General features: G+C 51.3%; 1 protein-coding gene across 1 annotated transcript in view; it reads left to right on the forward strand.

The window, feature by feature from the left end:
• The window catches only part of creb5b (cAMP responsive element binding protein 5b), a 119,965-nt gene that overhangs the window by 42,024 nt on the left and 51,014 nt on the right, over window positions 1–26,927 (forward strand). Inside the window, exons 6-7 of the mRNA XM_065027471.1 lie at window positions 6,693–6,816; window positions 12,364–12,474. Of these exons, the coding sequence (XP_064883543.1) occupies window positions 6,693–6,816; window positions 12,364–12,474 (235 nt within the window). The remainder of the gene's footprint in view (window positions 1–6,692; window positions 6,817–12,363; window positions 12,475–26,927) is intronic.

Genomic DNA, 26,927 nt, shown 5'->3' on the forward strand with positions numbered 1-26,927 from the left:
ACCCAGTTATATATATTTATTTATTTATTTGACCAGGTAGGCTAGTTGAGAACAAGTTCTCATTTGCAACTGCGACCTGGCCAAGATAAAGTATAGCAGTGTGAACAGACAACAACACAGAGTTACACATGGAATAAACAAAACATACAGCCAATAATACAGTAGAAAAGTATATATACTGTGCAAATGAGGTAGGATAACGGAGGTGAGGCAATAAATAGGCCATAGTGGCGAAGTAATTACAATATAGCAATTAAACACTGGAGTGATAGATGTGCAGAAGATGAGTGTACAAGTAGAGATACTGGGGTGCAAAGGAGAAAAATAAATAAAATAGATAACAGTATGGGGATAAGGTAGTTGGATGGGCTATTTACATATAGGCTATGCACAGGTGCAGTGATCTGTGAGCTGCTCTGACAGCTGGTGCTTAAAGCTAGTGAGGGAGTGGAGGGGTGGAGAAGAGGACAGAAGGAGAGGAGGAGAGAAGAGGTTGACAGGAGAGAAGAGGAGAAGCGAGGAGGGGTGGAGGACAGAAGGAGAGGAGAGGAGGAAAGTAGAGGAAGATGGAGAAGAGGAGACAAGACGAGGAGAGGCACTCAGTAACGTGAGATAGAGTCTATTGTCAGGATTGACCACAGTGTACCTGCTGTCCCAAGGGGCCTGCTGCCTGCTGCCCACACTATTAGCAATCCCCACTGTGGAGACACAGCCTGCCGTTACACACACACACACACACACACACACACACACACACACACACACACACACACACACACACACACACACACACACACACACACACACACACACACACACACACACACACACACACACACACACACACACACACACACACACACACACACACACACACACACACACACACACACACACACACACACACACACACACACACCTTTTGGTATGGCCCTGTGTTGTGGCTACAGCTTGTGGCGTTGGGACCGTACAGTACATTTAAAGGGACGGGATATTGAGCCACGTTGGAACTTTGGCAAACCTGAACCCAGTGCTTCTTTAATGTTGCTTTGTGTTGGTGGCTATAAATGAGCATTTCTCAATGCAGTTTTGTCTTGCCCAGAAGGCCTTGAAGAGACTTGAACAAACATGTTGATTTCATTAGAACTGCCATTATGGACATGAATCCCAGCCAGTTTGTCAAAGGGGCGAACCCAATCACACAGCTAGCACAGCACATGTTGAATGTGTGTCCTCTGTCAGCCTCATTGTACCTACATGCCTTTCCACATGTGGAAGTGTTTACCTTCACACAGTCTCTCCTTCCCCCTGCCACATGTCACATGTGCTGCTGAATGGTTTTGATTGTGACGAATCACAATGTTGGACAGACATGACATATCGTCCCAACCGTAATTGTCCTGTGTGTGTGTGTGTGTGTGTGTGTGTGTGTGTGTGTGTGTGTGTGTGTGTGTGTGTGTGTGTGTGTGTGTGCGTGCGTGTGTGCGTGTGTGTGTGTGTGTGCGTGTGTGTGTGCGTGTGTGTGTGTGTGTGTGCAGTAATCTAAATGTCTGGAGCGTAAATGCACACATTTAGGTCTGGGAAAATACAGGTATTTGTTCAGGTGGGGGAACATTTGCTCAGCGACAGCCCCATTTGTCCATCATTCTCCAGTGCTAACAGTGACTCTATGCTATTACCTCAATCACAGCCGGGATGGAGCGGCCCATCCATTACATCCAGACGTTCAGCGTCACTCACCTAAACGTCCCTGGTCAGCAGTCATTGGCAAATGTCCATGGAAATAGACCTTTACCAAAGCATTGAGTAGCGGAATCACAATGAATACTGGTTGTTATGGTTATTAGGCCCAGAGGATGGATGGTTCCTCAAAGTAGGTTAGGTTAGGTTAGACTTCTGTATGAGGAGAGGGGTGTAGTAGGCTAGGCTCGCTAAGGTTAGCCTACTGTAAGAGGAGAGGGGTGTAGTAGGCTAGGCTAGCTAAGGTTAGCCTACTGTAGGGGTGTGAGGAGGCTCGCTAAGGTTAGCCTACTGTAAGAGGAGAGGGGTGTAGTAGGCTAGGCTCGCTAAGGTTAGCCTACTGTAAGAGGAGAGGGGTGTAGTAGGCTAGGCTCGCTAAGGTTAGCCTACTGTAAGAGGAGAGGGGTGTAGTAGGCTAGGCTCGCTAAGGTTAGCCTACTGTAAGAGGAGAGGGGTGTAGTAGGCTAGGCTAGCTAAGGTTAGCCTACTGTATGAGGAGACGGATGTAGTAGTTTAGGCTCGCTAAGGTTAGCCTACTGTAAGAGGAGACAGGTGTAGTAGGCTAGGCTAGCTAAGGTTAGCCTACTGTATGAGGAGATGGGTGTAGTAGGCTAGGCTAGCTATGGTTAGCCTACTGTATGAGGAGATGGGTGTAGTAGGCTAGGCTAGCTATGGTTAGCCTACTGTATGAGGAGATGGGTGTAGTAGGCTAGGCTAGCTAAGGTTAGCCTACTGTATGAGGAGATGGGTGTAGTAGGCTAGGCTAACTAAGGTTAGCCTACTGTATGAGGAGATGGGTGTAGTAGGCTAGGCTAGCTATGGTTAGCCTACTGTATGAGGAGATGGGTGTAGTAGGCTAGGCTAGCTAAGGTTAGCCTACTGTATGAGGAGATGGGTGTAGTAGGCTAGGCTAGCTATGGTTAGCCTACTGTATGAGGAGATGGGTGTAGTAGGCTAAGCAAGTGGAGAGCAGGCAGCTGGGAGCCTGTGTTCTTACTAACAGGGATTTGGTGGCAGTTGTATAAATGATGTCACGCCACCAACCCCAGATAGAGTGGTCTGGATAGTTTGATCGTTCATTTGCTGCAGTTCAGAGCGAGCGGGCGAGTGGATGCTTCACAAATGGCTATGAGCCCTGGTCAAAAGAAGTGCACTATACAGGGAATAGGGTGCCATTGGGGAAGCATCCAGTGAGTGAGTGAGTGAGTGGCTGAAACAAGCCTTGTTCTGCAGTGTAAGTATACAGCCTCTAGCCTCTAGCCTGGTCCTAATCCCTACATGTGATTTATTGATGTGGGTGCTACTGTGAATTGGCCTGTCAGCCTGGCCTGTCAGCCTGGCCTGTCAGCCAGTCCACACACTGTATGGTTACATTACAGACAGAGACATTGCCATTGGAAGTTACACCATGCAGGGACTGTTATGTTTCATTCTCCTCATTACCATGCAGGGACTGTTATGTTTCATTCTCCTCATTACCATGCAGGGACTGTTATGTTTCATTCTCCTCATTACCATGCAGGGACTGTTATGTTTCATTCTCCTCATTACCATGCAGGGACTGTTATGTTTCAGGGACTGTTATGTTTCATTCTCCTCATTACCATGCAGGGACTGTTATGTTTCATTCTCCTCATTACCATGCAGGGACTGTTATGTTTCATTCTCCTCATTACCATGCAGGGACTGTTATGTTTCATTCTCCTCATTACCATGCAGGGACTGTTATGTTTCATACCATGCAGGGACTGTTATGTTTCATTCTCCTCATTACCATGCAGGGACTGTTATGTTTCATTCTCCTCATTACCATGCAGGGACTGTTATGTTTCATTCTCCTCATTACCATGCAGGGACTGTTATGTTTCATTCTGTTCATGCAGGGTTTCATTCTCCTCATTACCATGCAGGGACTGTTATGTTTCATTCTCCTCATTACCATGCAGGGACTGTTATGTTTCATTCTCCTCATTACCATGCAGGGACTGTTATGTTTCATTCTCCTCATTACCATGCAGGGACTGTTATGTTTCATTCTCCTCATTACCATGCAGGGACTGTTATGTTTCATTCTCATTACCATGCAGGGACTGTTATGTTTCATTCTCCTCATTACCATGCAGGGACTGTTATGTTTCATTCTCCTCTCCTGCAGGGACTGTTATGTTTCATTACCATGCAGGGACTGTTATGTTTCATTCTCCTCATTACCATGCAGGGACTGTTATGTTTCATTCTCATTCTCATTACCATGCAGGGACTGTTATGTTTCATTCTCCTCATTACCATGCAGGGACTGTTATGTTTCATTCTCCTCATTACCATGCAGGGACTGTTATGTTTCATTCTCCTCATTACCATGCAGGGACTGTTATGTTTCATTCTCCTCATTACCATGCAGGGACTGTTATGTTTCATTCTCCTCATTACCATGTTTGGATGGTATTGGAGAAGACATCAACCAGGGTCTTTGTAAACGTTACATACAATTGATTATTACAACACTGGCTTTAATATGAAGATGTATGGTGCATTCAGAAAGTATTCAGACCCCTTGACTTTGTCCACATTTTGTTATGTTACAGCATTATTCTAAAATTGATTAAATAGTTTTTTTCCCTTCATCAATCTACACACTATACCCCATAATGACAAAGCAAAAACAGGTTAGTAATTTTTGATAACATATTAAATAAAAATGCAGAAATATCACATTTACACAAGTATTCAGACCCTTTACTCAGTACATTGTTGAAGCAGATCCTCTCAAGCTCTGTCAGGTTGGAAGGGGAACGTCGCTGCACGGCTATTTTCAGGTCTCTCCAGAGATGTTCGATCGGGTTCATGTCCGGGCTCTGGCTGAGCCACTCAAGTACATTCAGAGACTTGTCTAGAAGACACTCCTGCATTGTCTTGGCTGTGTGCTTAGGGTTGTTGTCCTGTTGGAAGGTGAACATTCTGGAGCAGGTTGTCATCCAGGGTCTCTCTGTACTTTTACTGAGGAGTGGCTTCTTTTATTTTTTATTTATTTAACCTTTATTTAACTAGACATGTCAGTTAAGAACAAATTCTTATTTACAATGATGGCCAAACCGTCAAACCCTCCCCTAACCCGGACGATGCTGGGCCAGTTGTGCGCCGCCCTATAGGACTCCCAATCACGGCCGGTTGTGATACCCCCTGGAATCGAACCAGGATCTGTAGTGACGCCTCTAGCACTGAGATGCAGTGCCTTAGACCGCTGCGCCACTCGGTAGCCCGGTCAGTGCTTTGGAGAGCAGAGAAAGCGAGAGGAGAGGAGGCGAGAGAAGAGGATAGGAGGTGAGAGGAGAGAAGGGGATAGGAGGTAAGAGGAGAGGAGAGAAGGCGAGAGGAGAGGAGGGGAGAGGAAGCAATTGGAGAGGAGGCTAGAGGAGAGGAGGCGAGAGGAGAGAAGGGGATAGGAGGTAAGATGAGAGAAGGCGAGAGGAGGCGAGTGGAGAGAAGGCTAGAGGAGAGGAGGCAGGAGGAGAGGAGGGGAGAGGAGAGGAGGTGAGTGGAGAGAAGGCTAGAGGAGAGGAGGTGAGAGGAAAGAATAGGGGAGGAGGCGAGAGGAAAGGAGAGGAGAGGGGAGGGGAGAGGAAAGGAGAGGATAGGGGAGGGGAGAGGAAAGGAGAGGAGAGGAGAGAGGAGAGAGGAGAGGAAAGGAAAGGAAAGGAGAGGAGAGGAGAGGGGAGGAGAGAGGAAAGGAGAGGGGAGGCGAGTGGAGAGAAGGCTAGAGGAGAGGAGGTGAGAGGAAAGGAGAGGAGAGGGGAGGGGAGAGAGAGGAAAGGAGAGGAGAGGGGAGGAGAGAGGAGAGGAAAGGAAAGGAGAGGAGAGGAGAGAGGGGAGGAGAGAGGAAAGGAGAGGGGAGGCGAGTGGAGAGAAGGCTAGAGGAGAGGAGGTGAGAGGAAAGGAGAGGAGAGGGGAGAGGAGAGGAAAGGAGAGGAGAGAGGAAAGGAAAGGAAAGGAAAGGAGAGGAGAGGAGAGGGGAGGGGAGAGGAAAGGAGAGGAGAGGGGAGGGGAGAGGAAAGGAGAGGAGAGGGGAGGAGAGAGGAGAGGAAAGGAAAGGAAAGGAAAGGAGAGGAGAGGAGAGGAGAGGAAAGGAGAGGAGAGGAGAGAGGAAAGGAGAGGAGAGAGGAAATGAGAGGGGAGGGGAGAGGAGAGGAAAGGAGAGGGGAGAGGAGAGGGGAGAGGGAGAGAGGAGAGGAGAGGAGGAGAGGAGAGGAGAGGAGAGGAGAGGAGAGGAGAGGAGAGGAGAGGAGAGGAGAGGAGAGGGGAGAGGAAGGGGAGAGGAAAGGAGAGGGAGGGGAGAGGAGAGGGGAGAGGGAGAGGAAAGGAAAGGAGAGAGGAGAGGAGAGGAGAGGAGAGGAGAGGAGAGGAGAGAGAGGAGAGGAGAGGAGAGGAGAGGAGAGGAGAGGATAGGAGAAAGGAGAGAGGAGAGGAGAAAGGAGAGAGGAGAGGAGAGGCGAGAGGAAAGGAGAGGGGAGGGGAAGGGAGAGGAAAGGAGAGGAGAGGGGAGGGGAGAGTTACTGTACAGCATCCTTTACTGTCTGTCTTATTAGTAAAGCCTCAAGTGTAAACAACTATACACCAAAGACTACAGAGAGGATGTAGACTGACATGTCTCCAACTCTAAACAAGCTGGAACTGGGACACTGATTTAAAGACTGGATGGAAAACGCTGCCTGCAAGATGGATAGAAGCGTGTTCGTATGTTTGCTCCCCACCCCTCTAATAGTGTTCCTGCTACTCCCCATAACCTGAAGTGAAGTAACACGTCTGTTAGAACATAACATGTGTCTATTGCTGTTATGTGGTGATGTTCTTATGATAAAGATATGCACATGATTTATTATCTCTCTAAAGAACTTGGAACGTGTGTTCAGGGTGATGTTTAATACGCTTTCCCTGTCCTGTGTGTGTGCGCCTAGGCCTGTCCCTGGCTCCCTGTCATCACTACTGCACCTACGGAACAGACAGAGACAGCCACTGCCTGCCTCCATGGCTGGAACCCTGCCAGACCCCACCATGCAAGGCTCCTCTGTACTGATGCCTGTGAGTACACACACACACACACACACACACACACACACACACACACACACACACACACACACACACACACACACACACACACACACACACACACACACACACACACACACACACACACACACACACACACACACACACACACACACACACACACACCAGTGTTGGTCACCCAGCTCAATGTAACAGTGATAGGTTTAGGCTACTACATGATACTCTAGTTTCCCCTATACCCATCATGAGGTTACTACAACCTAGCTTATGAATTAAAGAATATAACGTAGGTGCACACAGGTCGAGAGACAAATTTGAGGTGACAGACAGTGACACATGGACAGACAGTGACATTGAATCCCGCCTTGCACACTCTTGCCTGCATCTGGCTAATATAGGATGTAATCGTTAGTCCCAACAATTGCAAATTATATTTTCTATTGTACAAATTCAAGTATGTTTTTCCCTGTTTTGTTCTGTTTGCTCCCATTTAAGAAACATTTTTTAACAGAATTGACGGAATGAATATACCCACTGATCACGTGTAAACACACAGCCACGTTGTATTCCTTCTGACATCCATGCGCTCTCCTCCTCTCACCTCTTCCCTTCGCTTGTGGCCTTCAATGCACAACACATCAGCTGTCCGTGACCAGGAGTAAAAACCTTTCCAAGCCAAACCGCTACACACGGCCTACATCGTTGTCATCATATTAAAGTAACGTCCTAGTCAGCTAATAGAACTAACGCGTTAGTAAACCTGCTACAATCACGCAGTAACGTTAGTGTTTAGTCCGTCAGCAGTTACACCCACGGGCCCCGGGGGCAATAAGTTACACCCACGGGCCCCGGGGGCAATAAGTTACACCCACGGGCCCCGGGGGCAATAAGTTACACCCACGGGCCCCGGGGGCAATAAGTTACACCCACGGGCCCCGGGGGCAATAAGTTACACCCACGGGCCCCGGGGGGCAATAAGTTACACCCACGGGCCCCGGGGGCAATAAGTTACACCCACGGGCCCCGGGGGCAATAAGTTACACCCACGGGCCCCGGGGGCAATAAGTTACACCCACCCACGGGTTACACCCACGGGCCCGGGGGCAATAAGTTACACCCACGGGCCCCGGGGGCAATAAGTTACACCCACGGGCCCCGGGGGCAATAAGTTACACCCACGGGCCCCGGGGGCAATAAGTTACACCCACGGGCCCCGGGGGCAATAGGTTAGTAAACCTGCTACAATCACGCAGTAACGTTAGTGTTTAGTCCTTCAGCAGTTACACCCACGGGCCCCGGGGGCAATAAGTTACACCCACGGGCCCGAGGGCAATAAGTTACACCCACGGGCCCCGAGGGCAATAAGTTACACCCACGGGCCCCGGGGCAATAAGTTACACCCACGGGCCCCGGGGGCAATAAGTTACACCCACGGGCCCCGGGGGCAATAAGTTACACCCACGGGCCCCGGGGGCAATAAGTTAGTAAACCTGCTACAATCACGCAGTAACGTTAGTGTTTAGTCCGTCAGCAGTTACACCCACGGGCCCCAGGGGCAATAAGTTACACCCACCCACCCACGGGCCCCGGGGGCAATAAGTTACACCCACGGGCCCCGGGGGCAATAAGTTACACCCACGGGCCCCGGGGCGTTAGTGTTACACCCACGGGCCCCGGGGCAGTTACACCCACGGGCCCCGGGGCAATAAGTTACACCCACGGGCCCCGGGCCCCAATAAGTTACACCCACGGGCCCCGAGGGCAATAAGTTACACCCACGGGCCCCGGGGCAATAAGTTACACCCACCCACGGGCCCCGGGGCAATAAGTTAGTAAACCTGCTACAATCACGCAGTAACGTTAGTGTTTAGTCCGTCAGCAGTTACACCCACGGGCCCCAGGGGCAATAGTTACACCCACGGGCCCCGGGGCACCCACGGGCCCCAGGGGCAATAAGTTACACCCACGGGCCCCGGGGGCAATAAGTTAGTAAACCTGCTACAATCACGCAGTAACGTTAGTGTTTAGTCCGTCAGCAGTTACACCCACGGGCCCCAGGGGCAATAAGTTACACCCACGGGCCCCGGGGGCAATAAGTTACACCCACGGGCCCCGAGGGCAATAAGTTACACCCACGGGCCCCGGGGGCAATATTGTTACACCCACGGGCCCCGAGGGCAATAAGTTACACCCACGGGCCCCGAGGGCAATAAGTTACACCCACGGGCCCCGGGGGCAATAAGTTACACCCACGGGCCCCGGGGGCAATAAGTTACACCCACGGGCCCTGGGGGCAATAAGTTAGTAAACCTGCTACAATCACGCAGTAACGTTAGTGTTTAGTCCTTCAGCAGTTACACCCACGGGCCCCGGGGGCAATAAGTTACATCCACGGGCCCGGGGGCAATAAATTACACCCACGGGCCCCGAGGGCAATAAGTTACACCCACGGGCCCCGAGGGCAATAAGTTACACCCACGGGCCCCGGGGGCAATAAGTTACACCCACGGGCCCGGGGGGCAATAAGTTACACCCACGGGCCCCGGGGGCAATAAGTTAGTAAACCTGCTACAATCACGCAGTAACGTTAGTGTTTAGTCCGTCAGCAGTTACACCCACGGGCCCCAGGGGCAATAAGTTACACCCACGGGCCCCGGGGGCAATAAGTTACACCCACGGGCCCCGGGGGCAATAAGTTACACCCACGGGCCCCGGGGGCAATAAGTTAGTAAACCTGCTACAATCACGCAGTAACGTTAGTGTTTAGTCCGTCAGCAGTTACACCCACGGGCCCCAGGGGCAATAAGTTACACCCACGGGCTCCGGGGGCAATAAGTTACACCCACGGGCCCCGAGGGCAATAAGTTACACCCACGGGCCCCGGGGGCAATAAGTTACACCCACGGGCCCCGAGGGCAATAAGTTACACCCACGGGCCCCGGGGGCAATAAGTTACACCCACGGGCCCCGAGGGCAATAAGTTACACCCACGGGCCCCGGGGGCAATAAGTTACACCCACGGGCCCTGGGGGCAATAAGTTAGTAAACCTTCTACAATCACGCAGTAACGTTAGTGTTTAGTCCTTCAGCAGTTACACCCACGGGCCCTGGGGGCAATAAGTTAGTAAACCTGCTACAATCACGCAGTAACGTTAGTGTTTAGTCCTTCAGCAGTTACACCCACGGGCCCCGGGGGCAATAAGTCACACCCACGGGCCCCAGGGGCAATAAGTTACACCCACGGGACCCGGGGGCAATAAGTTACACCCACGGGCCCCGGGGGCAATAAGTTACACCCACGGGCCCCGGGGCAATAAGTTACACCCACGGGCCCCGGGGGCAATAAGTTACACCCACGGGCCCCGGGGGCAATAAGTTACACCCACGGGCCCCGGGGGCAATAAGTTACACCCACGGGCCCCGGGGGCAATAAGTTACACCCACGGGCCCCGGGGGCAATAAGTTACACCCACGGGCCCGGGGGCAATAAGTTACACCCACGGGCCCCTGGGGGCAATAAGTTACACCCACAGGCCCCGGGGGCAATAAGTTACACCCATGGGCCCCGGGGGCAATAAGTTACACCCACGGGCCCCAGGGGCAATAAGTTAGTAAAACCTTGACTTGGAAGAGTTCCAGTGTTGTGTTGGAACGTCATAGCCAGCTAGCTAACTTAGCATCCCTCTGTTTGAGCAGGGTGTTTCAGTAGGCTAAACTAGCTAGCTGCATTTTCTAGATAAGTAAGTGAAACTGAAAGTGGAAAAAAACGACTCTCTCTATATATATTTCTCTCTTGATTCTTCTTCATATTGGAATAAATTAATTTGTTCAAAACTGTTCAACTATTGTCTTTCACTCTCTTTAAGTCAACTATAAATTTAATGCACTGCAGCGCTAGCTACCTTCTGTGGAAGGTGGTGAGATCAATGAGCCTCCTAGGTTTTGTATTGAATTCAATATACCCAGAGGAGGACGGAAGCTAGCTGTCCTCCAGCGACACCATGGTTCTACCCTACAGAGTGCTGTTGAGGCTACTGTTGACCTTCTTTACAAAATAGTGTGTTTTAATCAATTATTTGGTGACGTGAATATATTTAGTATAGTTTTATAAAACTTTTAAAATGTTTTACCATTTTTATTTTTATAAAATTCACTGAGGCGGATGGTCCTCCCCATCCTCCTCTGAGGAGCCTCCACTGATGTACACACTGATTCACACACACACACACACACACACACACACACACACACACACACACACACACACACACACACACACACACACACACACACACACACACACACACACACACACACACACACACACACACACACACACACACACATGCTACCTACACACATCTTATCCCCTCTTTCAGTCTGTAATATCTGTGAGTTTTCCCACGTATTTCCCACCATATAAATTATTCATCACTATTTATCCAAAGGACCATCTCCTGCAGTGTGGCTTTCAGACACTGGCTCTTCATCTCCCACTATATTCTAATCAAGCCAATGAGATTTGAGGTCGGTGCAGTAGTGGGAGACAGACAGGGAATGATAACAACTCTGAGAAAGCTCCCCGTATCATAATTCTAATGATACCACATATGTTCTCATGGTAACACAAGACAGGCTGTGTTTATGGTATGGAAAAAACCTCCCATGTTTATTAAATTAGGAGCTAAGCCTTTCTGGAGGAAGATTGACTGGTCAGGAAAGGGGTGCAGGTTTGGGTGATATTTATACACAAAACACACTTAGAGCAATTAAGGCTGTGTGGAGGGGTTCTGGTGCTGGGCCTCTGTGGATGGGGAGAGGTGCATCAGGGGGTAGTGGGGGACATCAGGGGTTGGGGGTTGTTGGGGGGTTAGTGGGGTAGTAGGGGGACATCAGGGGTTTGTGGGTTGTTAGTGGGGTAGTGGGGGACATCAGGGGTTGTGGGTTGTTAGTGGGGTAGTGGGGGACATCAGGGGGGTGTTTTTTTGGCGGGGAGGGTTAGTGGGGTGTGTGTGTGGGTCCCCTTTAATCACCAGTTTAACCATTAAACATCTGACCCTGTATCACACATCACCCACACACACATCACCCATAGAAACAACCACACACATCACCCATACAAACAACCACACACACAAACAACCATACACAGCATGCAACTAGAGCTGACCAGAACACACACAAACAGGAAGCCAGCCCAGCAGTGAGGGAGTTAAAACAGGAAGCCAGCCCAGCAGTGAGGGAGTTAAAACAGGAAGCCAGCCCAGCAGTGAGGGAGTTAAAACAGGAAGCTACTACCGGGGTGTGTGTCTGTAAATAGCACTGTCTTTGTCAGACACACACACACACCACGTGTCTCCTTGATAAGTGTTTGTGTGTGTATGTGTATGTGTATGTGTATGTGTGTGTGTGTGTGTGTGTGTGTGTGTGTGTGTGTGTGTGTGTGTGTGTGTGTGTGTGTGTGTGTGTGTGTGTGTGTGTATATGTGTGTGTGTATATGTGTGTGTGTGTGGGTGTGTGTGTTGCCGTAGTGTGATATATTGTTGTGGTCCTCAGATGGAGAGGCAGATGTCTATGTGTTCCAGTATAATGGGTATGCAGGGCCCCAACCATCCCAGCTCCTGTTCCTCCCCTCACGGACCCTCCATGCACTCTGAGGCCAAACTGGTGAGTCTCAATCCTCACCAACACACACATACACACACTAAATACACCTGAATAATAAAAACACACACATGCAGATGCACGCACACACACACCCTTCCACACACCCTTCCACACACAAATACATGCTCAATGTTTTATACCGTTCTCTTTTCCATTTGGCCATGCCAACAAAATGCTGCGCTTGCTTTAAACTCTCTGTGCAGATTTCATCATTTTGTGTGTGTGTGTGTGTGTGCGCGTGCGTGTGTGTGTGTGGAATCAAAGCTGCTAGGTCTGAACCTGTAGGAGCAGAGCAGCGCTGGGCTGGAGTCTCAGAGAGCCTGAATAAAAGGCCCTTTATGTGGCTGCGGCTGGGCTGCCCACCGCACTGCACCGACTGGCTGACTGATGTATATCTTAATGTACAGAACATGTTGTGGAATTGTGCAACTTGTTAGCACTAGTTTAACACAGCGGGATGGAAATGGAATGACCTCATCCCTCACAAAGCAGGCAGTTAGAGAGAGGAGGGGGAGTGAGAGAAGGCTGAGAGAGAGGGAGGACTGTGAGGGAGAGAGAGGGAGAAATGGAGAGGGGGTAGAGGGAAAAGAAAGGGAGGAGAGGAGGGAAGATAGGAGATGACAGAAGAAAGAAGAGAGGGAGGAGAAGGGGTAGAGGAACGAGAGAAGAAGCGGAGAGAGGCAGAGAGAGAGCGAAAGAGGGAGGCAGAGATAGGCCGAGAGAGAGTGAGAGAGAGAGGCAGAGAGAGAGTGAGAGAGAGAGGCAGAGAGGAAGAGGCAGAGGCAGAGAGAGAGCGAGAGGCAGAGATAGAGCAGCAGAGAGAGAGTAGCAGAGAGAGAGCGGAAGAGAGAGGCAGAGAGAGAGAGAGAGTAGGGGAGAGAGAGAGAGAGCAGCAGAGAGCAGCAGAGAGAGAGAGAGCGGCAGAGAGAGGCAGAGAGAGGCAGAGAGAGAGAGAGAGAGAGCGAGAGGCAGAGAGAGAGAGCGGCAGAGAGAGAGCAGCAGAGAGAGAGCAGCAGAGAGAGAGAGTGGCAGAGAGAGGCAGAGAGAGAGAGCGAGAGGCAGAGAGAGAGAGTAGGGGAGAGAGAGAGAGAGAGCAGCAGAGAGCAGCAGAGAGAGGCAGAGAGAGGCAGAGAGGCAGAAGGAGGTGGTCTAAGGCAAGTGGCTGGTCAGAATAAAGTGCTGTTTGCTCTCCTGACTTGTTTAATGGCTCACTGATTACTGAGGTTGGTGAGATTGAGAGGAGGGGTAGAAAGAGAGGGAAGAGAGAAGGAAAGACAGAGAGAAGTAGCAATGGGAGGGAGGGAGAGAGAGAGAGAGAGAGAGAGAGAGAGAGAGAGAGAGAGAGAGAGGTCATTAGCAGTGATTGCTCTGATAGACGAGAGAGAGGGAGAAAGAGGGAGAGAGAGAACGAGGGAGAGGGAGAAAGAGGGAGAGGGAGAAAGAGGGGAGAGAGAGAGAGAGAGTGGGAGGGAGGGAGAGAGGGAGAGAGAAATAGGGAGAGAGGGGGGGAGAGAGGGTGCATTCTCAGGGCACTTACGTGTCCCTCTTCCTCCTCCTCTCTCTCTAGATTGATGGTCTTTTTAGTCTTTTGGATCTCTCCTGCTGTTCCTATGGTAACACGCTGGAGTAAGACAATATTAGTGTTTTAGTCTTATCTCTGCCTTGGCCTCCACCCAGACACACAGATCTTTTCCTTTTATTTTCCCCTCTCGCCTATCGTTGTAATTGAATTGTAAATGCCAAGGCCACTAATAAACACAAGCAGACAGTCCTCAGAAAACGACCAGGCTTCATTACTGGACCAACCTACAGACTGCTTGACCAGTCAGATATTCATTCATTCTCTATTCATGACCAGATGGTTGGAGATTTGGGCCCTTACATTTTGAATGGCCCGGATATCTTGAAAGGTCCTGATGGAATCCCATGATTGTGGACAGAGAGTGAGAGGCTAATCGGCTTATCAGGCTCAGATCTCCAGCGTGGTTTTCATAAGGAACTGATGGACGGAGTGGGGAAGGGATGGGGAAGCGGGGGGAACAGGGGTTTCAGGGGATCTCTGGTGTCTGTAATATCCGCACCCGGCCAAGTCGATAAATACGGCCGTGATATCGGGTGTCTGCAGCGTGATCAGGTCCATATGTCCCCTGCGATGCACTCGATCCAGCCCTAATCGCGTTACCCTGGACCATGTTGACTTTCCGCCAATGGGAAATCTCCCTCACTGTAACCCCACACCCCCCCAGCTTTACAACCTCAGAGCCTCAGACCTCTGGCCCAGCCGCTCACTACAGGAACATTTACATTAAGAGAGAGGGAGGGGGAGAGGGAGGGAGGGAGGAAGCGAGGGGGAGAGGGAGGGCGAGGGAGAGAGAGAGGAGAGAGAGAGAGAGAGAGAGAGAGAGAGAGAGAGAGAGAGAGAGAGAGAGAGAGAAAGGGGTAGAGAGAGAGAGAGAGAGAGAGAGAGAGAGAGAGAGAAAGTGGGGAGGGTGAGAAAGAGAGAATTTGAAAGACAGAAATTGATAAAAGATACTGGAGAGAGAGATGTGTGTTGTGGTAACTGAAGGCCTCCCCTGGCGGAGTTAACCCTCTCCTGCCCAGTGGGAGTGTGTGCTGCTGCTGAGGGGGGCTAATGACGGCTAATAGATTTTGCGGTGGGGCTGAGCTGCTAGGAGGCCTAGGGAGACCTGTCTCTGTCTGTCTCTAGTGTAAATAGTTAATGAGCTGCAGGGAGGGCTGAAGGCAGGGCGGACATAGGGAGGGCTGATACAGGGAGGGCTGATACAGGGAGGGCTGATACAGGGAGGGCTGATACAGGGCTGATACAGGAATGGCTGATACAGGGAGGGCTGATGCAGGAATGGCTGATACAGGGAGGGCTGATACAGGGCCGATACAGGGCTGATGCAGGGAGGGCTGATACAGGGCCGATACAGGGCTGATACAGGGAGGGCTGATACAGGGAGGGCTGATGCAGGGAGGGCTGATACAGGGAGGGCTGATACAGGGCTGATGCAGGGAGGGCTGATACAGGGCTGATACAGGGAGGGCTGATACAGGGCTGATGCAGGGAGGGCTGATACAGGGCTGATGCAGGGAGGGCTGATACAGAGAGGGCTGATACAGGGCTGATACAGGGCTGATGCAGGGCTGATACAGGGCTGATGCAGGGAGGGCTGATACAGGGCCGATACAGGGCTGATGCAGGGAGGGCTGATACAGGGAGGGCTGATACAGGGCTGATACAGGGAGGGCTGATGCAGGGAGGGCTGATACAGGGCCGATACAGGGCTGATACAGGGCCGATACAGGGCTGATACAGGGAGGGCTGTTACAGGGAGGGCTGATACAGGGAGGGCTGATACAGGGCCGATACAGGGCTGATACAGGAATGGCTGATACAGGGCTGAAGGCAGGGCTGATACAGGGAGGGCTGATACAGGGAGGGCTGTTACAGGGAGGGCTGTTACAGGGAGGGCTGTTACAGGGAGGGCTGATACAGGGAGGGCTGATACAGGGAGGGCTGTTACATTTACATTTACATTTAAGTCATTTAGAGCGACCTGTTACATGGAGGGCTGATACAGGGAGGGCTGATACAGGGAGGGCTGTTACAGGGAGGGCTGTTACAGGGAGGGCTGTTACAGGGAGGGCTGTTACAGGGAGGGCTGATACAGGGCTGATACAGGGAGGGCTGATACAGGGCTGAAGGCAGGGCTGATACAGGGAGGGCTGATATAGGGAGGGCTGTTACAGGGAGGGCTGTTACAGGGAGGGCTGATACAGGGAGGGCTGATACAGGGCTGATACAGGGAGGGCTGATACAGGGCTGATATAGGGAGGGCTGATACAGGGAGGGCTGATACAGGGCTGATACAGGGAGGGCTGATACAGGGCTGTTACAGGGAGGGCTGAAGGCAGGGCTGATACAGGGAGGGCTGTTACAGGGAGGGCTGATACAGGGCTGATACAGGGAGGGCTGATACAGGGCTGATACAGGGAGGGCTGATACAGGGCTGTTACAGGGAGGGCTGATACAGGGCTGTTACAGGGAGGGCTGAAGGCAGGAATGGGAGGGCTGATATAGGGAGGGCTGATACAGGGAGGGCTGATACAGGGCTGGAGGGCTGATACAGGAGGAGGGCTGATACAGGATACAGGGCTGATACAGGGAGGGCTGATACAGGGCTGATACAGGAATGGCTGTTACAGGGGAGGGCTGATACAGGAATGGCTGATACAGGAATGAGGGCTGATACAGGGAGGGCTGATACAGGGGGAGGGCTGATACAGGGCTGATACAGAGGGCTGATACAGGGGATACAGGGCTGATACAGGAAGGGCTGATACAGGGGAGGGCTGATGCAGGGATACAGGGCTGATACAGGAATGACTGATACAGGGAGGGCTGTTACAGGGAGGGCTGAGGGAGGGCTGATACAGGGAGGGCTGATACAGGGCCGATACAGGGCTGATACAGGGAGGGCTGATGCAGGGAGGGCTGATACAGGGCCGATACAGGGCTGATACAGGGAGGGCTGATACAGGGCCGATACAGGGCTGATACAGGGAGGGCTGATACAGGGCCGATACAGGGCTGATACAGGCTGAGGGAGGGCTGATACAGGGGGCTGATACAGGGCTGATACAGGGCTGATGCAGGGAGGGCTGATACAGGGCTGATACAGGGCTGATGCAGGGAGGGCTGATACAGGGCCGATACAGGGCTGATGCAGGGAGGGCTGATACAGGGCCGATACAGGGCTGATGCAGGGAGGGCTGATACAGGGCCGATACAGGGCTGATGCAGGGAGGGCTGATACAGGGCCGATACAGGGCTGATACAGGGAGGGCTGATGCAGGGAGGGCTGATACAGGGCCGATACAGGGCTGATACAGGGAGGGCTGATACAGGGCCGATACAGGGCTGATACAGGGAGGGCTGATACAGGAATGGCTGATACAGGGCTGAAGGCAGGGCTGATACAGGGAGGGCTGATACAGGGAGGGCTGTTACAGGGAGGGCTGTTACAGGGAGGGCTGATACAGGGCTGTTACAGGGAGGGCTGAAGGCAGGGCGGACATAGGGAGGGCTGATACAGGGAGGGCTGATACAGGGAGGGCTGATACAGGGAGGGCTGATACAGGGCTGATACAGGAATGGCTGTTACAGGGAGGGCTGATACAGGGAGGGCTGATACAGGAATGGCTGATACAGGAAGGGCTGATACAGGGAGGGCTGATACAGGGAGGGCTGATACAGGGAGGGCTGATACAGGAATGGCTGATACAGGGAGGGCTGATGCAGGGCTGATACAGGAATGGCTGATACAGGGAGGGCTGATACAGGGAGGGCTGATACAGGGAGGGCTGATACAGGGAGGGCTGATACAGGGAGGGCTGATACAGGGCTGATACAGGGAGGGCTGATGCAGGGAGGGCTGATACAGGGCCGATACAGGGCTGATACAGGGAGGGCTGATGCAGGGAGGGCTGATACAGGGCCGATACAGGGCTGATACAGGGAGGGCTGATACAGGGCCGATACAGGGCTGATGCAGGGAGGGCTGATACAGGGCCGATACAGGGCTGATACAGGGAGGGCTGATGCAGGGAGGGCTGATACAGGGCCGATACAGGGCTGATACAGGGAGGGCTGATACAGGGAGGGCTGATACAGGGAGGGCTGATACAGGGCCGATACAGGGCTGATACAGGGAGGGCTGATACAGGAATGGCTGATACAGGGCTGAAGGCAGGGCTGATACAGGGAGGGCTGTTACAGGGAGGGCTGTTACAGGGAGGGCTGATACAGGGAGGGCTGTTACAGGGAGGGCTGATACAGGGCTGATACAGGGAGGGCTGATACAGGGCTGAAGGCAGGGCTGATACAGGGAGGGCTGATACAGGGAGGGCTGTTACAGGGAGGGCTGATACAGGGCTGATACAGGGAGGGCTGATACAGGGAGGGCTGTTACAGGGAGGGCTGATACAGGGCTGAAGGCAGGGCTGATACAGGGAGGGCTGATACAGGGAGGGCTGATACAGGGAGGGCTGATACAGGGCTGATACAGGAATGCTGATACAGGGAGGGCTGATACAGGGAGGGCTGATGCAGGGCTGATACAGGGAGGGCTGATGCAGGGCTGATACAGGAATGGCTGATACAGGGAGGGCTGTTACAGGGAGGGCTGATACAGGGAGGGCTGATACAGGGAGGGCTGATACAGGGAGGGCTGATGCAGGGATGCAGGGAGGGGGCTGATACAGGGGAGGGCTGATACAGGGAGGGCTGATACAGGGAGGGCTGATACAGGGCCGATACAGGGCTGATACAGGGAGGGCTGATACAGGGACAGGGCTGATGCAGGGAGGGCTGATACAGGGCCGATACAGGGCTGATGCAGGGAGGGCTGATACAGGGGAAGGGCTGATACAGGGAGGGCTGATACAGGGAAGGGAGGGCTGATACAGGGAGGGCTGATACAGGAATGGCTGATACAGGGCTGAAGGCAGGGCTGATACAGGGAGGGCTGATACAGGGAGGGCTGTTACAGGGAGGGCTGTTACAGGGAGGGCTGATACAGGGCTGTTACAGGGAGGGCTGAAGGCAGGGCGGACATAGGGAGGGCTGATACAGGGAGGTCTGATACAGGGAGGGCTGATACAGGGCTGATACAGGAATGGCTGTTACAGGGAGGGCTGATACAGGGAGGGCTGATACAGGAATGGCTGATAAAGGAAGGGCTGATACAGGGAGGGCTGATACAGGGAGGGCTGATACAGGGCTGATACAGGAATGGCTGATACAGGGAGGGCTGATGCAGGGCTGATACAGGAATGGCTGATACAGGGAGGGCTGTTACAGGGAGGGCTGATACAGGGAGGGCTGATACAGGGCCGATACAGGGCTGATACAGGGAGGGCTGATGCAGGGAGGGCTGATACAGGGCTGATACAGGGAGGGCTGATGCAGGGAGGGCTGATACAGGGCCGATACAGGGCTGATACAGGGCCGATACAGGGCTGATGCAGGGAGGGCTGATACAGGGCCGATACAGGGCTGATACAGGGAGGGCTGATGCAGGGAGGGCTGATACAGGGGAGGGCTGATACAGGGAGGGCTGTTACAGGGGAGGGCTGATGCAGGGAGGCTGAGGGGCTGATACAGGGAGGGCTGATGCAGGGAGGGCTGATACAGGGAATACAGGGCTGATACAGGGAGGGCTGATACAGGAATACAGGGAGGGCTGATACAGGGGAGGGCTGATACAGGGAGGGCTGATACAGGAATGGCTGATACAGGGCTGATACAGGGAGGGCTGTTACAGGGAGGGCTGTTACAGGGAGGGCTGTTACAGGGAGGGCTGATACAGGGAGGGCTGTTACAGGGAGGGCTGATACAGGGCTGATACAGGGAGGGCTGATACAGGGCTGAAGGCAGGGCTGATACAGGGAGGGCTGATACAGGAGGGCTGTTACAGGGAGGGCTGATACAGGGCTGATACAGGATACAGGGAGGGCTGATACAGGGAGGGCTGATACAGGATAAGGGAGGGCTGATACAGGGAGGGCTGATACAGGGAGGGCTGATACAGGGAGGGCTGATACAGGGCTGATACAGGAGGGCTGATACAGGGAGGGCTGATGCAGGGCTGATACAGGGAGGGCTGATGCAGGGCTGATACAGGAATGCTGATACAGGGAGGGCTGATACAGGGAGGGCTGATGCAGGGCTGATACAGGAATGGCTGTTACAGGGAGGGCTGTTACAGGGAGGGCTGATGCAGGGAGGGCTGATACAGGAATGCTGATACAGGGAGGGCTGATACAGGAATGCTGATACAGGGAGGGCTGATACAGGGAGGGCTGATGCAGGGCTGATACAGGAATGCTGATACAGGGAGGGCTGATACAGGGAGGGCTGATACAGGGAGGGCTGATACAGGGCTGATACAGGAATGGCTGTTACAGGGCTGATACAGGAATGGCTGATACAGGGAGGGCTGATACAGGGCTGATACAGGAATGGCTGTTACAGGGAGGGCTGATGCAGGGCTGATACAGGAATGCTGATACAGGACTGAAACAAGGAGGGCTGATACAGGGCTGATATAGGGAGGGCTGATACAGGGAGGGCTGATATAGGGAGGGCTGATACAGGGAGGGCTGATACAGGGCTGATATAGGGAGGGCTGATACAGGGAGGGCTGATACAGGGAGGGCTGATACAGGGAGGGCTGTTACAGGGAGGGCTGATACAGGGAGGGCTGATACAGGGAGGGCTGATACAGGAATGGCTGATACAGGGAGGGCTGATACAGGGAGGGCTGATACAGGAATGGCTGATACAGGGCTGAAGGCAGGGCTGATACAAGGAGGGCTGATACAGGGAGGGCTGATACAGGATACAGGGAGTGCTAATACAGGGCTGATACAGGATACAGGGAGTGCTGATACAGGGCTGATACAGGATACAGGGAGGGCTGATACAGGATACAGGGAGGGCTGATACAGGGCTGATACAGGATACAGGGAGGGCTGATACAGGGCTGATACAGGATACAGGGAGGGCTGATACAGGGCTGATAGGACTGAAACAAGGAGGGCTGATACAGGGCTGATACAGGATACAGGGAGGGCTGATACAGGGCTGATACAGGATACAGGGAGGGCTGATACAGGGCTGATAGGACTGAAACAAGGAGGGCTGATACAGGGCTGATAGGACTGAAACAAGGAGGGCTGATACAGGGCTGATACAGGATACAGGGAGGGCTGATACAGGGCTGATAGGACTGAAACAAGGAGGGCTGATACAGGGCTGATAGGACTGAAACAAGGAGGGCTGATACAGGGCTGATACAGGATACAGGGAGGGCTGATACAGGGCTGATACAGGATACAGGGAGGGCTGATACAGGGCTGATAGGACTGAAACAAGGAGGGCTGACATTGCTTGCTGCAAACACCTGCATTGCTTGCTGTTTGGGGTTTTAGGCTGGGTTTCTGTACAGCACTTTGAGATATCAGCTGATGTACGAAGGGCTTTATAAATACATTTGATTTGATTTGATTCTGATACTTGGCTGATACAGGGAGGCCTGATGCAGGGTGTGTTGTGTTGGGTCAGGGGATAGGGTGGTGGGTTGTGTTGGGTCAGGGGATAGGGTGGTGGGTTGTGTTGGGTCAGGGGATAGGGTGGTGGGTTGTGTTGGGTCAGGGGATAGGGTGGTGGGTTGTGTTGGGTCAGGGGATAGGGTGGTGGGTTGTGTTGGGTCAGGGGATAGGGTGGTGTGTTGTGTTGGGTCAGGGGATAGGGTGGTGTGTTGTGTTGGGTCAGGGGAGGGTGGTGTGTTGTGTTGGGTCAGGGGATAGGGTGGTGTGTTGTGTTGGGTCAGGGGATAGGGTGGTGTGTTGTGTTGGGTCAGGGGATAGGGTGGTGGGTTGTGTTGGGTCAGGGGATAGGGTGGTGGGTTGTGTTGGGTCAGGGGATAGGGTGGTGTGTTGTGTTGGGTCAGGGGATAGGGTGGTGTGTTGTGTTGGGTCAGGGGAATAGGGTGGTGGGTTGTGTTGGGTCAGGGGATAGGGTGGTGTGTTGTGTTGGGTCAGGGGAATAGGGTGGTGTGTTGGGTCAGGGGAATAGGGTGGTGGGTTGTGTTGGGTCAGGGAATAGGGTGGTGTGTTGTGTTGGGTCAGGGGATAGGGTGGTGTGTTGTGTTGGGTCAGGGTATAGGGTGGTGTGTTGTGTTGGGTCAGGGGATAGGGTGGTGTGTTGTGTTGGGTCAGGGGAATAGGGTGGTGGGTTGTGTTGGGTCAGGGGATAGGGTGGTGTGTTGTGTTGGGGGAATATGGTGGTGTGTGTTGTGCATTAGGGGTGTCAGGATAGCTGACTCTCACAGCATGGTGGAGAGGTGGCCCGCCCAGACAGACAGACGGACGGACGGACGGACAGACAGACGGACAGACAGACAGAGAGGCCAAAGCATTATATCGCTACTCGGAGCCAGAGCTCAGCAGGCTATAGCCAGCACTCTCCCTCACAGCCCTGATCTCAGTCCAGCCCTGCACCACTCGCTCAGTAGCAGCTGACATAGCTGTACAAGTGTGCACACGCTGTGTGTGTTTGTGTTTGTGGAAACACAGTATTCTATTCCTGAAAGTCTATTTTTGAGATGGTTTGATGTCATTGTTTGATGAAAGTCTTTCTCTCTCCATTTCTGTGGACAGGAAGAGCCACAACAAGCCCTTATCAACGTCCACACAATGTCTCTCTGTGTGCCAACCACGGGACATAAGTCACAAATGTGAGCGGGTTCCAATTTGAAAGTGGTGTAGAGTCTCCGACCGTGGGTTTCGTATCTGTTGAATGTAAAGCTGTTATCACCTGTTCCTTTCTCTCTGCCGTTCAGTTGGTTTAGAAAAATGCGGACAGATTTAAAAAGCTCTGCTTCTGAGCTGCAGCTCGTGTATAAAGATGTGTTATTTATTATCTGGGTAATTATCTATTGTTTACATTGTTACTAGGGACAATAAATGTGTCACTAAGCGTCAGGCTTGGTGCTGAGTTTCTTATGAGGTAAACAATACTATATGTTCCTACACTGCAGCTCTGTTGGCCACGGACCTGGCACTGGATGGGCCCATGACATCATTCTTGGCACGCTCTAAATGTACTCCTTTTTACTTGAGGAGGGAAAAAAGGCAGTTTCTCTTAAAGAAACAGTTCATAATATGCACCGAGACCAGCCATCACAGCCATCACAGCCATCACAGCCATCACAGCCATCCTGATGCAAGAGTTGGAGTTTGAGCAGATGGATTTTTTTCACCTCAACTCTTCATCCACACAGTTTTAGTTTTATGATCCTACTAAACTTGTATATTGTTTTAAAACCCGATCAAACTATAGTTTTATTTGACCATTGAAATACTTGTTGTACTGAATTCTGCAAAACACATCAAATATGTAGGCCAGAAATACCAAGTGTACGAGAGAGTCATATTTACACAGTTGTTCAATGAGGTCAAGAAAGAAGAGGAGATTTCCACCTTCACTCCATGTTGAGTGATTAACTGTGAAGTCACCTTCACTCCATGTTGAGTGATTAACTGTGAAGTCCCCTCCACTCCATGTTGAGTGATTAACTGTGAAGTCCCCTCCACTCCATGTTGAGTGATTAACTGTGAAGTCCCCTCCACTCCATGTTGAGTGATTAACTGTCAAGTCACCTTCACTCCATGTTGAGTGATTAACTGTGAAGTCCCCTTCACTCCATGTTGAGTGATTAACTGTGTCAAGTCCCCTTCACTCCATGTTGAGTGATTAACTGTCAAGTCCCCTTCACTCCATGTTGAGTGATTAACTGTGAAGTCCCTTTCACTCCATGTTGAGTGATTAACTGTGAAGTCACCTCCACTCCATGTTGAGTGATTAATGTGAAGTCCCCTTCACTCCATGTTGAGTGATTAACTGTGTCAAGTCCCCTTCACTCCATGTTGAGTGATTAACTGTGAAGTCCCCTTCACTCCATGTTGAGTGATTAACTGTCACTCCAGTCACAAGTCCTCCATGTTGAGTGATTCCTGTGATTCAAGTCCCCTTCACTCCATGTTGAGTGATTAACTGTGTCAAGTCCCCTTCACTCCATGTTGAGTGATTAACTGTGAAGTCCCCTTCACTCCATGTTGAGTGATTAACTGTGTCAAGTCCCCTTCACTCCATGTTGAGTGATTAACTGTGAAGTCCCCTTCACTCCATGTTGAGTGATTAACTTAAGTCCCCTTCACTCCATGTTGAGTGATTAAGTCCCCTTCACTCCATGTTGAGTGATTAACTGTGAAGTCCCCTTCACTCCATGTTGAGTGATTAACTGTGTCAAGTCACCTCCACTCCATGTTGAGTGATTAACTGTGAAGTCCCCTCCACTCCATGTTGAGTGATTAACTGTGAAGTCCCCTCCACTCCATGTTGAGTGATTAACATGTTGAGTGATTCAAGTCCCCTTCACTCCATGTTGAGTGATTAACTGTAGTCCCCTTCACTCCATGTTGAGTGAGTGAGTTAACATGTTGAGTGATTAACTGTGAAGTCACCTTCACTCCATGTTGAGTGATTAACTGTGAAGTCCCCTCCACTCCATGTTGAGTGATTAACTGTGAAGTCCCCTCCACTCCATGTTGAGTGATTAACTGTCAAGTCACCTTCACTCCATGTTGAGTGATTAACTGTGAAGTCCCCTTCACTCCATGTTGAGTGATTTCCCTTCACTCCATGTTGAGTGATTAACTGTGAAGTCCCCTTCACTCCATGTTGATTAAGTGATTAACTGAGTGATTAACTGTGAAGTCCCCTTCACTCCATGTTGAGTGATTAACTGTGAAGTCCCCTCCACTCCATGTTGAGTGATTAACTGTGTCAAGTCACCTTCACTCCATGTTGAGTGATTAACTGTGTCCAAGTCCCCTTCACTCCATGTTGAGTGATTAACTGTGTCAAGTCCCCTTCACTCCATGTTGAGTGATTAACTGTGAAGTCCCCTTCACTCCATGTTGAGTGATTAACTGTAAGTCCCCTTCACTCCATGTTGAGTGATTAACTGTGAAGTCCCCTTCACTCCATGTTGAGTGATTAACTGTGTCAAGTCCCCTTCACTCCATGTTGAGTGATTAACTGTGAAGTCCCCTTCACTCCATGTTGAGTGATTAACTGTGTCAAGTCACCTCCACTCCATGTTGAGTGATTAACTGTGAAGTCCCCTCCACTCCATGTTGAGTGATTAACTGTGAAGTCACCTTCACTCCATGTTGAGTGATTAACTGTGAAGTCCCCTTCACTCCATGTTGAGTGATTAACTGTGAAGTCCCCTTCACTCCATGTTGAGTGATTAACTGTGAAGTCACCTTCACTCCATGTTGAGTGATTAACTGTGAAGTCCCCTCCACTCCATGTTGAGTGATTAACTGTGAAGTCCCCTCCACTCCATGTTGAGTGATTAACTGTCAAGTCACCTTCACTCCATGTTGAGTGATTAACTGTGAAGTCCCCTCCACTCCATGTTGAGTGATTAACTGTGAAGTCACCTTCACTCCATGTTGAGTGATTAACTGAAGTCCCCTCCACTCCATGTTGAGTGATTAACTGTGAAGTCCCCTCCACTCCATGTTGAGTGATTAACTGTCAAGTCACCTTCACTCCATGTTGAGTGATTAACTGTGAAGTCCCCTTCACTCCATGTTGAGTGATTAACTGTGAAGTCCCCTTCACTCCATGTTGAGTGATTAACTGTGAAGTCCCCTTCACTCCATGTTGAGTGATTAACTGTGAAGTCCCCTTCACTCCATGTTGAGTGATTAACTGTGAAGTCACCTTCAAGTCCCCTTCACTCCATGTTGAGTGATTAACTGTGAAGTCCCCTTCACTCCATGTTGAGTGATTAACTGTGTCAAGTCCCCTTCACTCCATGTTGAGTGATTAACTGTCAAGTCCCCTTCACTCCATGTTGAGTGATTAACTGTGTGATTAACAAGTCCCCTTCACTCCATGTTGAGTGATTAACTGTGAAGTCCCCTTCACTCCATGTTGAGTGATTAACTGTGTCAAGTCACCTCCACTCCATGTTGAGTGATTAACTGTGATCAAGTCCCCTTCACTCCATGTTGAGTGATTAACTGTGAAGTCCCCTTCACTCCATGTTGAGTGATTAACTGTGAAGTCACTCCCCTTCACTCCATGTTGAGTGATTAACTGTGTCAAGTCCCCTTCACTCCATGTTGAGTGATTAACTGTGAAGTCCCCTTCACTCCATGTTGAGTGATTAACTGTGTCAAGTCACCTCCACTCCATGTTGAGTGATTAACTGTGAAGTCACCTTCACTCCATGTTGAGTGATTAACTCCATGTTGAGTGATTAACTGTGAAGTCCCCTCCACTCCATGTTGAGTGATTAACTGTGTCAAGTCCCCTTCACTCCATGTTGAGTGATTAACTGTGTCAAGTCCCCTTCACTCCATGTTGAGTGATTAACTGTGAAGTCCCCTTCACTCCATGTTGAGTGATTAACTGTGTCAAGTCACCTCCACTCCATGTTGAGTGATTAACATGTTGAGTGATTAACTGTGAAGTCCCTCCACTGAAGTCACCTTCACTCCATGTGTTGAGTGATTAACTGTGAAGTCACCTTCACTCCATGTTGAGTGATTAACTGTGTCAAGTCCCCTTCACTCCATGTTGAGTGATTAACTGTGAAGTCCCCTTCACTCCATGTTGAGTGATTAACTGTGTCAAGTCCCCTTCACTCCATGTTGAGTGATTAACTGTGAAGTCCCCTTCACTCCATGTTGAGTGATTAACTGTGTCAAGTCACCTCCACTCCATGTTGAGTGATTAACTGTGAAGTCCCTCACTCCATGTTGAGTGATTAACTGTGAAGTCACCTTCACTCCATGTTGAG

This window comes from Oncorhynchus nerka, linkage group LG14 (genome assembly GCF_034236695.1).
Source record: "Oncorhynchus nerka isolate Pitt River linkage group LG14, Oner_Uvic_2.0, whole genome shotgun sequence".
NCBI lineage: Eukaryota > Metazoa > Chordata > Actinopteri > Salmoniformes > Salmonidae > Oncorhynchus > Oncorhynchus nerka.